This window comes from Saccostrea cucullata, unplaced genomic scaffold (genome assembly GCF_032062105.1).
Source record: "Saccostrea cucullata isolate Sc308-1 unplaced genomic scaffold, CSIRO_AGI_Scuc_v1 ctg7652, whole genome shotgun sequence".
Taxonomy (NCBI): domain Eukaryota; kingdom Metazoa; phylum Mollusca; class Bivalvia; order Ostreida; family Ostreidae; genus Saccostrea; species Saccostrea cuccullata.
Genome location: NW_026927469.1, coordinates 13,597 through 29,397, shown reverse-complemented (window position 1 = coordinate 29,397; position 15,801 = coordinate 13,597). Strand labels below are relative to the sequence as shown.

Genomic DNA, 15,801 nt, shown 5'->3' with positions numbered 1-15,801 from the left:
ATGCAGTAATTAGGATTTCCCACGCCTCTAAACGGCCGTAATTGCCTGTGACCGTGTTTATACAGTAATTATCGTGACCAAGCACCTGTTACCTGGCTTTTCTCACCTTCGGCTGTCTTCTACCCTTATTTTTGGTTTGCTTTAATTATTTGTTTTCACTGAACATCGTTTAAGGTCTAATTTGTTTAAATAAATTAAATAATTTTGTCAATTCTCCGCGAAGCCGTAAATGACATTACACGTGCGATTGTTGATTGGTTGTGTTTGATTACATGCATGCCAATACAAATGGTTGAAGGCAAAGGCTTAAAAAAACGGATTTCCATCGTTTCATCAAACTACAAAATACCGTCCCGTAAAACTATAAAATATAGGAGTGAAAAAGTATACAAAAATCGTAAATCCGCTCTATTAGGAGAACTTGATCAAGTTCAAGTTGATACTGTACAGAGATCTGACGACTGATACCTGGTCGTCAAACGCGACAAAGAGTTAGATTATTATTTTTTTACAAAAACACTGTGAACCTTTTATAATAATTTTATTTCTTATGTTTATCTGATATTTAAATAATCTTTATTTAAATTTCTTCAAAACAAGTGCTCATCAATGTTACAACAGAAATACATTAACGGGTAAATCTCCCATCCGAGCATTTTGTTTTATTTCTACAAGAGTTTACAATGTTTTACAGTCATCAATTTACTTATTCATATTTATTTACACTTTTTACCAAGTATCCGGGTACTCGATCGGAAAAACGTCCGAGTAACCGAGTACTAAAATTGACCGATTTGACATCCCTAAAAGTAACCATGTTGTTTTTAATATACATGCTGTTTTTAATATACATTTATCATGAACGCTGTACTGCATATTTATAATATAATAATATTGTCTTTTCTATTAAATATTTTTATATATAATGATACCAAAAAAATCATCAAAAACCAGATACATGTAACGATGATCATTTCCATCCCTCAACAAATAAATTATACACTATCACGTAAAATTATAGTGAATATGTCTAAAACGAGGTAAATTACTAACGTATTTTTTGTTTTTTCCCGATCATGACAAGGAGCACACTGCGGATGTGACCGGTTGGCAGGGACTGCTCACTCCTCCATGGCACCTGATCCTACCTCTGATGTTTTGGAGGTCCGTGTTTGCTGTTCTCCTTTTTTTGCATTGTTTATTGGACTTTAATTTTGAGATTGAATAATGTTCTTGTCTCCCTATACAGTGGAGCCTCATTTATCCGGACGCTTTGGTTCCTTTACAATTTGTCCAGATAATGAGATATGTGAAGCGTCCGGATATCTGAATTACCAGCTAAACAAGACAAAATAACATTAAAGAATTCTGTTCCGATGAAAAATCGTCCGGATACTGAAGCATCCAGATATCTGGAGTCCGGATATCTGAAGGTTCATTGTATTTCATTTCATACATGTATATTCAAGACTTGTCTTTTGCACCATTGGTTCCTGTGCAACATTTAATTTTTTGTTGTTGTAGTTTTGTAGTCAAGTTAGTAAAAATCTTTTGAAGATGGTTTCTAGATACATGTATGTATGATTTCGAGACATGGTAAATTTCGTTTTTATCACAAAAGAACACAACTTTATCATACATTGTTGATAGTAATGCTTATAATTATAAGAAAAAAAATCTGTTTAATATAACTTTGCAAATTTTGCAAACAGATACATGTAAACGAATACAAGATAAAGAGGTATGTTTTATGGTTATAATAAGCAATGACAAAAACAAAAATCAATAAAAGTAATATGATATGTTCTCCATTTCTTCCTCAATTGCGTTGTTTGGTTGTTGCATTCTGCTTGTCTTTGTGGTGGTTGCGGTGGAATATTACAAGAGCGAAGTCTTTTGGACAGCTGAAAGTACAAGATATATGTATTTCTAATAGAAATAATTTGTTTATTTAAACATATTTAAGCGGTCTGCTCAAGGGTTTTTACACGATAAATTAGATTTCAGGAAATATCGTCAAAATATTTGTCAACAATTTAATTCATACACAAATGTACAATACATGTAAATTGGTTACTACAGTTATTTGGGAATACATGTAGTATTTTAACTGACATGTTTCATTGTCTTTGAATCTTTTTTGAGAAATATAGGACTTATGTTGAAAACTATGTACATAAACTCAATATGTAAACTTAAATAAAATGTGTTTTTTGATTGCGCACAAAATTTTATTTGTGTGTTCAGATGTTACATGTATTTAAATGAATAATTCTGAGACGAATTTAAAATGCTGAATGCGTTTTAAAAGGCTTTGGTTTAAATACGATTTATACATATTTTGGATTTTAATGACAACAATAAAATGGATGACACTAAAAGTTCGTAGCGCCTGTTTGGGTAGACATCATTATGTAACATTATAAAAGGACGTAACATAGTTTTTCTTTAAAAAAAAGAACTTTCTTTCAACGTACCATGTTCCTCGAAATCAACAGCGTAACATCTTAACTCCGAAGTTCTACGATAAAGCAATAAAAGAAAATGTGAACATATATAAATATTTCAAGATCCCAGGTAAATTCTTTTCAGCAATACAGTAATTTAACAAACCATCATCTATAGAATAAATATAACAATAATATAAAATAAATATAACAAACCATCATCTAATAATAAATTAAATATATTATTATTTTATAGTTTTTTTCCGTATTGGAACAAAAATGAGATTTTATGAATAACTTACGTACGATATTAAAAGAAAAAATAAATAATTTGTTTGAAAAAACAATAGGACATTTGAAGCGTTCAGCACTTTATGATTTTGTGTGATTGTTTGATCTGAAAGGTATATTTATTTTAATTTACCCGTCATTATTGGAGGCCTCGACACATAGTTCTACCGTTTTCCCTGAATGTGTTCGTAAAGATTTAAGAAGGACATCCACAGAGCAACTGTTATCGTCAGAAGTGTTGAACATATGTACCATAATCTCAGATGTCGGCAGAACTGAGACGTCAGGGCTTTAATAAAAAAAAAAACCCTCCTTTTTACCAAGTACTATATGTGCCTTTGATATAATACAATAAGGTATATGAATTGTTACTGGTGAAAAAAAATTCAAAGTGTACAAATGGAATATATTTTGGAAAATCCATTGCCTGACGAATGCGTCAGGCAACTTTACTTCAGTTTTCCAGGGTACGAAACTAAAAGTTGAAAGCTACGTGTAGCCAGCTTTATTTTTCGTAAACTCTTATTTACGAACTTTATACATAGGAAGCTTTTTGATGAATTTTATTCAATATGTGTATGATTTTGACAAACATTACTCATTTTTCAGATTTCTCATAGTGATCTGAATAAGGATAGATTTCCGATACTTGTAGATGCATGCTTACCACCTATTACTGCTGATTTGCTTCAAATAAAGTAACATGTGACACTCTTGGCCCGGAGAACACGAGAAAGAAGAAGAATTGGTCGGGGATGGACTGATGAAGATTTGCTGAAATAAGAGGACAATGTTTTATCAAGTGAGTGATCATTTATCGGAAGAATGATAAAAAAAACTTTATATTCATTACAACTTTAAATATTATTAGATTAAGTTGTTGTCTTTTAACAAGCCTATTCCTCAAACTCTAGTTCCTAATGTTTTAGTAACACTATCTATATCTTCATTAGCATTTGATTATATATACCTATATTTTGCTCAGAAAAATGTCTTGGTCATATTGCAAAACTTCTAACATGTTTAAAATGTGATTTTTTTCTAAAAGCAACTTGCATAAAAAGTAAGTCATTAACCTACTTATTTGAAAACGTAAGGTGCACCAAAATTATTCAATTATAATGTACAATAGACTGTTTTACATTGCCATAAGTGAAATTTGTGCCATCTAAAAAATTGAATCTTTAATTCAAGCATAGACTTTAATCATTCCCTAAAAATGAAAATGAAATATATGGAGATAACGAACAGTTATCAAGATCAAAATTCTATAAAAAAATACAAAAAAATGAGCAAGCATGGGCCTCTAAAACATTAGAGATGGGATCAGATGCCATAGAGGAGTGAGCATCCCCTGCCGATCGGTCATAGCCGCCGTGTGCTCTTTGTCATAATCGGGAAATAACGGAAAAATTCGTCGTCAATTCAGTAAATGAATAATGGACTAACAATTAGTATGAGAAACGTCAGTCAGCGTTTGACTCAGTGATAAATTGTAATTGCTTACAATAATATTGTTATTACAAATAATATACAATAATAAAATATTTACAACGATCGTAATACCTTATCTATGTTATGAAGGCCTTGAGATGATACGCCTGAAATTGAAATGATAAGATAAAGATCAAGAAAGAATAAAATTCTCTGTATGTAAATCTACATCAATACATGTATTAAGGTACATCATCTAAATATAAAAAATAATGACATCACCACAAAGTTTGCACGATTTACGACAAAAGACAGCCGTGGTTGGATCTGAGCAAATGTTGTGAAGAGCTGGCGGATTACGACAGTCATCCACACTGACGTCGACGCATGTGTCACCTGTGTCAGAATCTAAAATGAAATAAAAGATATTGTAATTACGCTTTCGTTTTTGTTTGTAGGTGTTTTTTTTTTTAATTTCATTTTTTGACATACCTGAGGCTAGCGATGAAATGCTAAAGCAGACTTTGTCTGTTTCAGTGCTGCAAATTAAAAATGTTAACATGCTTGTAAAATTGAGGAATTTTTTCGTATGGACGTCATAATGTTTTGTTTAAGTGAAAATGAAGCTAAGGAGATCATGGTATATTTTTAATTGTCAGTATAAAATCTTATTAGGTTCAAGTTTTGGGATTCATATGTTAAATCATGTTTATAGAAAACGTTTTGATGGATTATCTCTCTTTTTGTTTTTATTCCGTAACGTCGGTCAAAAATTCAAACCAAAGTCTGAGGTTTTATCACATTTTTCGTGACAATACTTAATTGCAGAAAAAAAGGAAAGTTCTCGTTTAAGGAAAATAAAAAAGAAACAAACATATTTTTAACCTGACGACGCTGAAAATCGCATGCACAATTTCTCTTCAAACACAAAATACTCTGGGTTCATTTGATCCATTTGCAAAATAAGACTGTTCATTTACATAATTAATCATGAAACTGTGCATAGCCACTGGACTGATTTGACTGTCTCCCTGTCTTTAATTTCACAAAATCATGTTGTTTAGTCATATTTATCGAATCTATGATAAGAATTGATTAAAAACAAATAAGTAGCATGTAATGTTTACATGATGAAATTGTTTGAGTTCTCGGTTCAGATATTTGAAAAGCCAAAGATACCAATACAGAAATTGTGAAATGGAGTCGACTGAAATTAAAGAGAGCTGAAGTACCGTTTTCAAAAACATCCGGAAGGTCGAGTTCATGCTGTCATGGTCATATGGAAGACCAAGGACATAATTTGGGTATATTGATGTCAATTTTTATGAATTATTTATAAGGTTCGTAAATTTAAGTTTTAACTGTGACGTACGAACTTTATACAGACGGATAAACTTTGTTCCTTGCTAAATTAGTAAAGATAGTTTATTCCTAGTGAAGAAAGTATGAACTCTCGTGCAAGCGTTTAGGAGTTTATTTGCAAAATTTATTGATTTGTATGTATAGATATATTGAATTCTTAATCTTGCCTATATGCATCCGGAGACACATTGACACAGAACTGGTGGGAACCCTTTTTCTTTGGGGTAAATATTACTGTGACTAGGTAGTCTCCAGACAGCCTTGTTTCATTTATTTCCTTAACCTCTATACTAGAAGGATCTGTGCTTGTAGTAATGTAGAATCTGAGATTAAAGAAAATAATCACTACAAGTAAAAAATACAGTCCATGTTGTTTTATTCATTTGTTTTGTAAATCATAATAAAATAATAAAACTACAACAGAAAATTGTAGTGGACATTGAAGATGAAGAATAATTATTATTTCTTGAATTTCAAATGTTCTTCCACAATAGTTCTGTATTTTATCGACTTAACCTCATGCAGTGTTTTGTTAACTCACCCAGTTCTTTCAGTTACTAAAATCTGAACTTGGCAATCTTCATTCAAAATGCAATTCACTCGTTTTGGTAGCAACAGGTTGCCGAACAGAGGCTGAATTGACGTCGTTAATATGGTTGTTTATAAATCTTCGAGAATTGCTTTAATCTCACGGATAAGAAATTTTGGGATTAAGAAACTTAATTGATAGCATGGGTCTGCCGTGTCAGATGTTTTACATTAATTAATTTAAGGATGTAAATTAAATATTTATGTAAACCCACTGACAATAGTTTAACTCTGTTTGATATGAAGAAACAAAATTAAGATTAAGTGAATTGAAAAATGCCATTTATTTACATTATAAATGACTGTATGAAAAAACACAAAATATCATGCATATAAACATATAATGCAGAATCAGAAAAATTGAACAATTGAAAATATAATCAATTTTGTTTCAATAGATATCAAAGGTGGGGTATAAAAATTCGCCACATTATTGTTTTTACATAAACGCAATAAACCCCATCCTTAAACTATTGTCTTCTAATGAATTGTTAATATTAATGCACAAACATAAATACCACACAGTTTCTTCAAAGACGGACAAGATGCTCCTTTATAAGTGATAGAAGGATCTAGTTCAAGCTCCATTAACCAGCAGTGTCCATAACACGTTATAATTAAGTTCACGATCCTCTGTCCTATTTCATCAAAGTTTCTAACATCATTATTACGGCCAACCAGAATCAAAAAACAAATTATACATTATATAAACACAACCAGGCGAATAAGTCAGAGGCCCATGTCCCCGTGACTTATAATTAATGTCGAAGAAAAATGAACGCAGTTGTACCTCCATTAGTTTTAAGTCAGAGGCCCTTGTCCCCATGACTTACATGTAAGTTCGAAAAATCAAAACAGTCCATCCTTTATTTGTAAGGTTAAGTCAGAGGCCCCTGTCCCCATGACTCAAGTTTGAAAATCAAAACATTCCATGCTATATTTATACGGTTAAGTCAGAGGCTCATGTCCCCATGACCTAGGTTTAAAATTCAAAACAGTCCATGCTATAAAGGGAAATTAAATATAAATCTGGAAACTTATATTCGCTATGTCCAAAAACCAGCTGATCGTAGTATGTGTTGATATTTAGTGCATAATCAGAGGCCCCTGTCCCCATGATTATACTTACTGCAGAAAATATTTAGATTTTCAAAACAGGTATGCGTATGTATTTCTTGTATGCGTCGGAATGCCATCGTCCCATCTGTTTAATCTTTTCGTCTGAAATACCCATTTCGGCCGCTGACGTTGCCGCACCAATTCGAAAACTGTGAGTTTTATAGAGTTTAGAATCGAGACCCGACCACTTTAAAGACATTTGTAGAAAGTTTGTAAATTGTTGCCTTTGGATTCCATGACCATCAGGGTAAGAAAAAAGGGGACCCATGACTTGACCCCTTAGTGTAATAAATGACAACAGTGCTTGCACTGGACAGAGCCCTTCATTGGAATTACTAGCCTGTAGAAACAAGGAGGGAATATGTCGGCCAGAACTGTGCTTGAAAGAATCAGGTCTAATTTCTAGGCCTTCTAGTGTGTTTGATTCGTCTCGAACAAGTCTAACATTTTCCAGTAACAAAACATTACCTCTGTGATGTCGAGATGTGATAGTTATTTCCCCCACTCTTAAGAAGGCATGGAAGGCCAACAAATACATTGATTTTAGCATGCTGCGCTGGTAAAACGAGATACCTAAATGATCAAGCGAGTCAACTAAATTTCTTAGAATAGACGGTGTTATAGGCAGCCTCGTATCCCCTGTACCTGGTTTTAACTTTTCATACCCTTGTAGCATTTTGCGAATTACAAAAAGCTGTGTTACGTCTTGATAGCCCTTTAATTTAAATATATATCCTAGAGCTGATAGATAACTTTTCAAGGTCGACGTCGCTATGTTGGATTGAAAACAAAAGGCTACAAAAAGTGCGACATGTTGAGATGATGGTGGTAAGATGGGGACATTTGGATATTGGTTGAACATGAAGGACTTATAACATGTAAAAGCTCTATCGTATGATGACCTAGACGCTTTAGAAAGTGAACTCTGCAAAATGAAGTCTGCTAGGTTCTTTAAAGGTTGAGCATTGTTGGAGATATTGGTGTCGGCACTGGATTCATAGATGGGAACCCCTCCTTGAATTCTTGTACCTGTAAGCGAGAAAGTTTATCTGCAGCAACGTTAAGTACACCAGGGACATGACTTGCCTTAAATAAAATGTTAAACTGCATTGTCTTGACGACAAAACGCCGCATTAATTTCATAATAGTTGGATCAGTAGAAGTTTGTTTGTTAATAATGTACACTACAGCTATGTTATCAGAATAAAAATTTACACAAGAATTTTGCAGGACGGGGCCCCATAAATCTAAGGCCAGTACAACAGGCAATAGTTCCCTGACTGTAATGTGTAGCTGGCGCCACTTTTCAGGCCATTTCCCACAAAACCAGTTCGTTTGAAAAGTACCCCCAAAACCAAGGTCACTTGCATCTATATAGAGGGATAATATTCCAGAAGTAATCCATTTATCTTCTAAAATTAAGGATCTGCCATTAAAATGGTTGATGAAAATTGACCAGGCCTCAAGGTCAGCCCTAGCTTCCTTATTCAAGTACTTCTTAAAGTGCGGTAATCTTAAACCTTTGGTGAGATCTATCAGTCGTCTGAGAAATGTGCGGCCAGGTAATACAACAGAACATGCAAAATTTAACAAGCCAATAAGAGACTGTAAGTCGCGTAGTGAAGCTTTTTTCTTCCTTTTGAAACTATTTAGTGTTTCTTGCAATTTGAGAAGCTTGTCAGCTGGCAATCTTAATTCCATTTTTTCTGAATCAAATTCTAAACCTAAAAATGTAATTGTTGTTGTGGGATATACTGTTTTCTCAGATTTAATGGGAACTCCTATATCTTTGCACAGGTTCAAAAAGTTTTCCAGCGAATTTAAACACTGATTTGTGTTGGCTGGACCAATGAAAAGGAAATCATCTAAAACATGTACACAGGAAGCATTGTAATGATAGTCCATAACCCAGTGAAGTGATGAGCTTTTCTCAAAAAGATTGCAGGAATAACTAAGACCCATGGGTAAAGTTTTATCAAAAAAAAATAATGACTTCCTATCGTAAAGCCTAGTAATTCGTGATCTGAAGGATGAACAGGAATGATTTTAAATGCATTCTCAATATCAGTCTTCGAAAATAAAGCCCCCTTGCCATACTTTTTAAGAATTCTAACCGCGTCGTCAATTGTCTGATACTTGATGGAACAGAATTCTTGAGATATTCCGTCATTAATTGACTGACCTTCTGGGTATGACAAATGATGGATAACCCGGAATTCGCCAGGTTGCTTTTTGGGCACTAAGCCTAAGGGCGAACTTTGAAAGTTAGTAAATGGTGGTTCTTGAAACGGACCAGCAGCTCGACCAGAGGCTAATTCTTTGTTTATTTTTTCTTGAAGAATGTCTAAATGTTGCTTAGCGGATTTTAAATTGTCGCTAAGCCTGCGATGTCTTTTACCCTGAAAAGGTATTTTAAATCCTTCTCTAAAACCTAAGACCAGGAACTCCCTATCAGGTATATCGTAATTTAATAGCCATACATGTAACCTATCAGGGTTAACTGGGGTAACAATTTCAAAATTTTTATTTTGTTGATTTGGATGTGGACTTTGTAAATTCTGTCGGACCATGATTACTGCTAACTCTTTGTCTTCCTCTAGCATTTGCGGTTGATTTGAGGGAAGTGGGACAGACCTTTCTACTGTGCTCTCCCTCGCAGAGCTGACAAGAATGGGAAAATTTACACTCCTTTCTGTTGCAAATTCCCTGCTCGGAGTTGTTAAAGTTGAAACAGAATGACTTCGTGTAACCCCCTTTCCCGTTGATATTTGTGAAGGGACGAAAAGTAGTTTTCTGATATGTTGATTTATACTTTGCTTGCAAACCGGCAGCTAAGGCCTCCTGATACAACTCAATGTTAACGCGATCCCACTGAAGCTCCCCAGGAGAAATTTCTCTCCATTGTCTAAAAGTTTTATCGTAATTGATTGCTGCCGAAGCAGTTGACTGATCAGCCAGCTTTTGGACAATATTGGCATATTTCATTAATTTTGATACCTCGTTTACATGTTTTTCACAAAAAATGCTGACGAAAATATGAAAGGCTGCCAACCACTGTTGGACGGATTCAATTTTGCATGGATTGTTTTCCTTAACAAAAGTCAAACCTTCATCTTTTTCTTCTACAGAGAATTTTACGTTTTTTTTTTAGTTGGCTTGAGTAATGACCCGAACTCTACAAATTCATTTGCCCAAATTTTTGCTTTTGTTTTTGCGTCAATCCCGAGTGATAAGGGTTTAGAAATACTGTCTGATGTATGTATTAGCGAAAAACTGTTACCATCGCTAGCCTGGGAAAGCGGCTCCGTGGACGTGCTTGGTAATTCCTGAGACACCTCTGGAGCTTTATCTGTGTGCTCCTCGCTCTTATTATTCATTGCCGAAAGGACTGCTTCAGTGATTTTTGGCAGGGCTAATTGTATAGCGTTGTTCACCTGCTCGGCAATGTCAACAGAGGCTGATGTCTGCTTTCGACGTTTTGCCGGGCTTGAAGTCTCAGAGGATGGCGTGTTCCCGTTTGTAGTGCTCTTTGGTCTTTTCTTTTTGGGTGGCATATTTTGGCCTACAAAACGAGACACCTGTCTTAAGAATGAAGACACTCATAGTTCAAAACCTTATCTGCCTACATACATGTTGAATTGACTTTGCATATTAACATGAAAAAATTTTAAGTATAAAAATGCCCTTGATCGCCAAATTAAGCTTCTAATGGAAATAATTTTTCCAAGCCTTATGGTGCCATAGACAGCCAAGGACACCCAAATACTTAAGTGTGCAAAAGTTTCAATAGCAGTCAATTCACAGAGGCCAAACATAGGCTATTTTGACAGATCACAAGGGAAATAATCAAGAAATTGCCAAAGCGGCATATCATTTACACTTGAGCATAATTCTCAGGTGTAACATACATCAGCGTGTAGCGACACTTCACACTTATAAGCTGCTAGCCATAACATAAAAGCAACTGCTCAGCTGTACATATTACAGCTCATAGCGACATATCGCAAACATCAAGATGCCATGTGCATCAAAATGAACAGAAGCCATTTCTACTGTGACATATCACACTGTGACAGTGCATATATAGTGACAGATCACTAAAACGATGCCATGTGCATCAAATGACTAGCAGCTATCGTAAAATGTTCTACACTCTATACATCATAATATTTGTTGGTAGTACATCGATATTCAAAATTCAAGTACATGTATCTTGAATGCATAATTACTACAAAAATTAAAAATAAAATAAAACTTATCCATGTTATCTAATAACATGAATATGGTGAAGATAAACATGCCATCACTTTTGGATAGCCTTCAAGGAGTGCAATATTGCCCCACGTAGATTCCTATAGTATATCATCATCCCATGTTCTTTGTTAAAGTGAACGCCATCACAAAATATCGGATATTTAGAGTGTTTAATATTTTTAAGCTTCCAATATTGCACACTCGTTTTCTGTACCAGCAGACATTTCAATTCTCTGTTGAATTTGATCACAAGTTCATTATACGATGTTGTGTCTAAAAGTCGAGTCCTAAAACGAGGCATTAGCTGACAAATTTTCACATGTGCAATATTGTAGCGTGATGCGAAAGTTTCTGCGATGCATAAAAGGCGCAGGCTTAATTCCCTCACAAACGATTCATCTGCTGTTACATTGTCAACATCATTACCTCCTATATGTAAAATGAGTACACCTGGACTTAGATCAGCGATTTTCCTTTCTAACATATTTATATGAGCCGAACATGATAATTTCCCACCACTTATTCCAAAATGATTAATCGCCGTTGCGGATAAATTGAAGTTAGCATATTCACAATGTTCTCTGATATACGATTGTAATCTATTTACATGAGAAGATCCCGCAATTAGAATAGACACCATTGTTTTGAATTATATGCTTTCACCAAAAAGCTAGTTCTGTTCCACAATAAAAAATTCAAGAACATAGGGATCCGACATGCCGAGGAAAATAAACATCAAAAATTAAAATCCATACCTTTCTATCCCAATTGAATAGATATGAAGAGATCAACAATTAAAATTACAGCAGAATTTTTGTTTGCGCGTTCACTGACAAGGCTCTGTGAGGGAATGGTGAAAGGCGTGAGAACCCGCGCGCATATCTTAGCATCCGACGGCCGAGCCTATAAATCATATCAATTTACAGAAAAATCTTCGAGAATTGCTTTAATCTCACGGATAAGAAATTTTGGGATTAAGAAACTTAATTGATAGCATGGGTCTGCCGTGTCAGATGTTTTACATAAATTAATTTAAGGATGTAAATTAAATATTTGTCATATATCTTACTTTACTAATAAATGTAAAAAAAAATTACCTATAGATATAAATGCTCACAAAATAGAAAGAAAAAATATTCTGAATTAATTCTGATGTTGTTTTGAGAATAAAAATCATTTTAAGGTGCCCTTTTCATCAATTTTTAAGAAGAGAAATTGAGAAAAGATAGTGATGCCACCAAAGAAAAAACATCTAAATAGAAAATGAAATAATAAATAAAACAAACTAAAATATACCTACATATTGTAAATTCAATTGATTGTTCGTCTGAGGTATGCCAGTCTCTAAAAATAAAACATCAAATAAGAATTCCTTTTGTAGTAAAACTGGATAAGAGAGTTTGAAAGCAGAATGTTTAAACACAATACAGACCTGAGCACTGAGTTTGAGTGGCTCAGTGTCACTTGTACTATAACACAATAGACCTAGTATTGAGTTTGAGTGGCTCGGTGTCACTTGTACTATAACACAATACAGACCTGAGTATTGAGTTTGAGAGGCTCAGTGTCACTTGTACTATAACACAATACAGACCTGAGTATTGAGTTTGAGTGGCTCAGTGTCACTTGTACTATAACACAATAGACCTAGTATTGAGTTTGAGTGGCTCGGTGTCACTTGTACTTTAACACAACACAGACCTGAGTATTGAGTTTGAGTGGCTCAGTGTCACTTGTACTATAACACAATACAGACCTGAGTATTGAGTTTGAGTGGCTCAGTGTCACTTGTACTATAACACAATACAGACCTGAGCATTGAGTTTGAGTGGCTCAGTGTCACTTGTACTATAACACAATACAGACCTGAGTATTGAGTTTGAGTGGCTCAGTGTCACTTGTACTATAACACAATACAGACCTGAGCATTGAGTTTGAGTGGCTCAGTGTCACTTGTACTATAACACAATACAGACCTGAGTATTGAGTTTGAGTGGCTTGGTGTCACTTGTACTATAAAACAATACAGACCTGAGTATTGAGTTTGAGTGGCTCGGTGTCACTTGTACTATAACACAATACAGACCTGAGTATTGAGTTTGAGTGGCTTGGTGTCACTTGTACTATAAAACAATACAGACCTGAGCACTGAGTTTGAATGGCTTGGTGTCACTTGTACTATAACACAATACAGACCTGAGTATTGAGTTTGAGTGGCTCGGTGTCACTTGTACTATAAAACAATACAGACCTGAGCACTGAGTTTGAATGGCTTGGTGTCACTTGTACTAAAACACAATACAGACCTGAGTATTGAGTTTGAGTGGCTTGGTGTCACTTGTACTATAACACAATACAGACCTGGGCATTGAGTTTGAGTGGCTTGGTGTCACTTGTACTATAACACAATACAGACCTGAGCATTGAGTTTGAGTGGCTCAGTGTCATTTGTACTATAACACAATACAGACCTGAGCATTGAGTTTGAGTGGCTTGGTGTCACTTGTACTATAACACAATACAGACCTGAGCATTGAGTTTGAGTGGCTCGGTGTCACTTGTACTATAACACAATACAGACCTGAGTATTGAGTTTGAGTGGCTCGGTGTCACTTGTAGTATAACACAATACAGACCAGAGCACTGAGTTTGAGAGGCTTGGTGTCACTTGTACTAAAACACAATACAGACCCGAGCATTGAGTTTGAGTGGCTCAGTGTCACTTGTACTATAACACAATACAGACCTGGTCATTGAGTTAGAGTGGCTCAGTGTCACTTGTACTATAAAACAATACAGACCTGAGTATTGAGTTTGAGTGGCTCAGTGTCACTTGTACTTTAACAAAATACAGACCTGAGTATTGAGTTTGAGAGGCTTGGTGTCACTTGTACTAAAACACAATACAGACCCGAGCATTGAGTTTGAGTGGCTCAGTGTCACTTGTACTATAACACAATACAGACCTGGTCATTGAGTTAGAGTGGCTCAGTGTCACTTGTACTATAAAACAATACAGACCTGAGTATTGAGTTTGAGTGGCTCAGTGTCACTTGTACTTTAACAAAATACAGACCTGAGTATTGAGTTTGAGTGGCTCGGTGTCACTTGTACTATAACAAAAAACAGACCTGAGCACTGAGTTTGAATGGCTTGGTGTCACTTGTACTTTAACACAATACAGACCTGAACATTGAGTTAGAGTGGCTCAGTGTCACTTGTACTATAAAACAATACAGACCTGAGTATTGAGTTTGAGTGGCTTGGTGTCACTTGTACTATAAAACAATACAGACCTGAGTATTGAGTTTGAGTGGCTTGGTGTCACTTGTACTATAAAACAATACAGACCTGAGTATTGAGTTTGAGTGGCTTGGTGTCACTTGTACTATAAAACAATACAGACCTGAGCATTGAGTTTGAGTGGCTCAGTGTCATTTGTACTATAACACAATACAGACCTGAGCATTGAGTTTGAGTGGCTTGGTGTCACTTGTACTATAACACAATACAGATCTGAGCGTTGAGTTGGAAAGGCTAGGTGTCACTTGTACTATAAAACAATACAGACCTGAGCATTGAGTTTGAGAGGCTCAGTGTCACTTGTACTATAACACAATACAGACCCGAGCATTGAGTTTGAGTGGCTCGGTGTCACTTGTACTATAACACAATACAGACCTGAGTATTGAGTTTGAGTGGCTCAGTGTCACTTGTACTAAAACACAATACAGACCTGAGCATTGAGTTTGAGTGGCTCGGTGTCACTTGTACTATAACACAATACAGACCTGAGTATTGAGTTTGAGTGGCTCAGTGTCACTTGTACTATAAAACAATACAGACCTGAGTATTGAGTTTGAGTGGGTCGGTGGGATCAGATGATTCATGGTGTTGTCTAGAGATTTGACATACTCTCTGAGTGTGTTCAACCTCAGTAGATACAGCTCCCTTTTATTTGGAACGTCCTTTGCATCGCTGACAAAGATTATGGATAAAGATGATGTAAGATGATTACATCACTAATGTAAGCATTATTAAGTTAATCAATATTTCAATGACTAATTGTACTTCTGCTGTTTTTTCCATATATATACCATATCACACTCATACCCCTATCTCAATTAAGCCATGATTTAAATAAACTCAAATCTTCACTATACTTAAATTGGAATTTTGAATTAAATAAAGTGTAACTAATTAAATTAAAGTATAACCATGTTGTTTTTCAAAAGCTGAAATTTGATTAAAAAAAAAAAGACAAAAACAAAACGGGCCTTATAGGTCGCCTGAGTATCATGTTACA

General features: G+C 35.0%; 2 protein-coding genes across 2 annotated transcripts; both read right to left on the bottom strand.

Moving 5' to 3' along the window:
- Window positions 1–1,763: 1,763 nt before the first annotated feature.
- LOC134274581 (uncharacterized) lies at window positions 1,764–4,734 on the bottom strand. The gene is made up of 7 exons (XM_062756858.1): window positions 4,665–4,734; window positions 4,455–4,580; window positions 4,305–4,339; window positions 3,406–3,512; window positions 2,872–3,027; window positions 2,478–2,521; window positions 1,764–1,904 (listed from the first exon to the last, which is right to left on the bottom strand). Exons 1-7 carry the CDS (start codon window positions 4,732–4,734, stop codon window positions 1,879–1,881), a joined length of 564 nt encoding a protein of 187 aa, XP_062612842.1. The 3' UTR covers window positions 1,764–1,878.
- A 1,648-nt stretch (window positions 4,735–6,382) lies between these two features.
- On the bottom strand, window positions 6,383–11,325 carry LOC134274583 (uncharacterized). The gene is made up of 2 exons (XM_062756860.1): window positions 10,522–11,325; window positions 6,383–8,270 (listed from the first exon to the last, which is right to left on the bottom strand). Exons 1-2 carry the CDS (start codon window positions 10,793–10,795, stop codon window positions 7,264–7,266), a joined length of 1,281 nt encoding a protein of 426 aa, XP_062612844.1. The 5' UTR covers window positions 10,796–11,325; the 3' UTR covers window positions 6,383–7,263.
- Window positions 11,326–15,801: the final 4,476 nt, after the last annotated feature.

What these genes read in the sequence shown, in the direction of transcription:
- LOC134274581 (XM_062756858.1), bottom strand. Translation starts at nt 4,734, where the DNA reads ATGTTAACATTTTTAATTTGCAGCACTGAAACAGACAAAGTCTGCTTT. An exon ending in TAAATCGTGCAAACTTTGTG is followed by an intron (nt 4,340 to 4,454) that starts GTGATGTCATTA and finishes TTTCAATTTCAG; the next exon opens with GCGTATCATCTCAAGGCCTT. An exon ending in GCCTTCATAACATAGATAAG is followed by an intron (nt 3,513 to 4,304) that starts GTATTACGATCG and finishes CTCTTATTTCAG; the next exon opens with CAAATCTTCATCAGTCCATC.
- LOC134274583 (XM_062756860.1), bottom strand. Translation starts at nt 10,795, where the DNA reads ATGCCACCCAAAAAGAAAAGACCAAAGAGCACTACAAACGGGAACACG. An exon ending in GCTTTCCCAGGCTAGCGATG is followed by an intron (nt 8,271 to 10,521) that starts GTAACAGTTTTT and finishes TCTCGCTTACAG; the next exon opens with GTACAAGAATTCAAGGAGGG.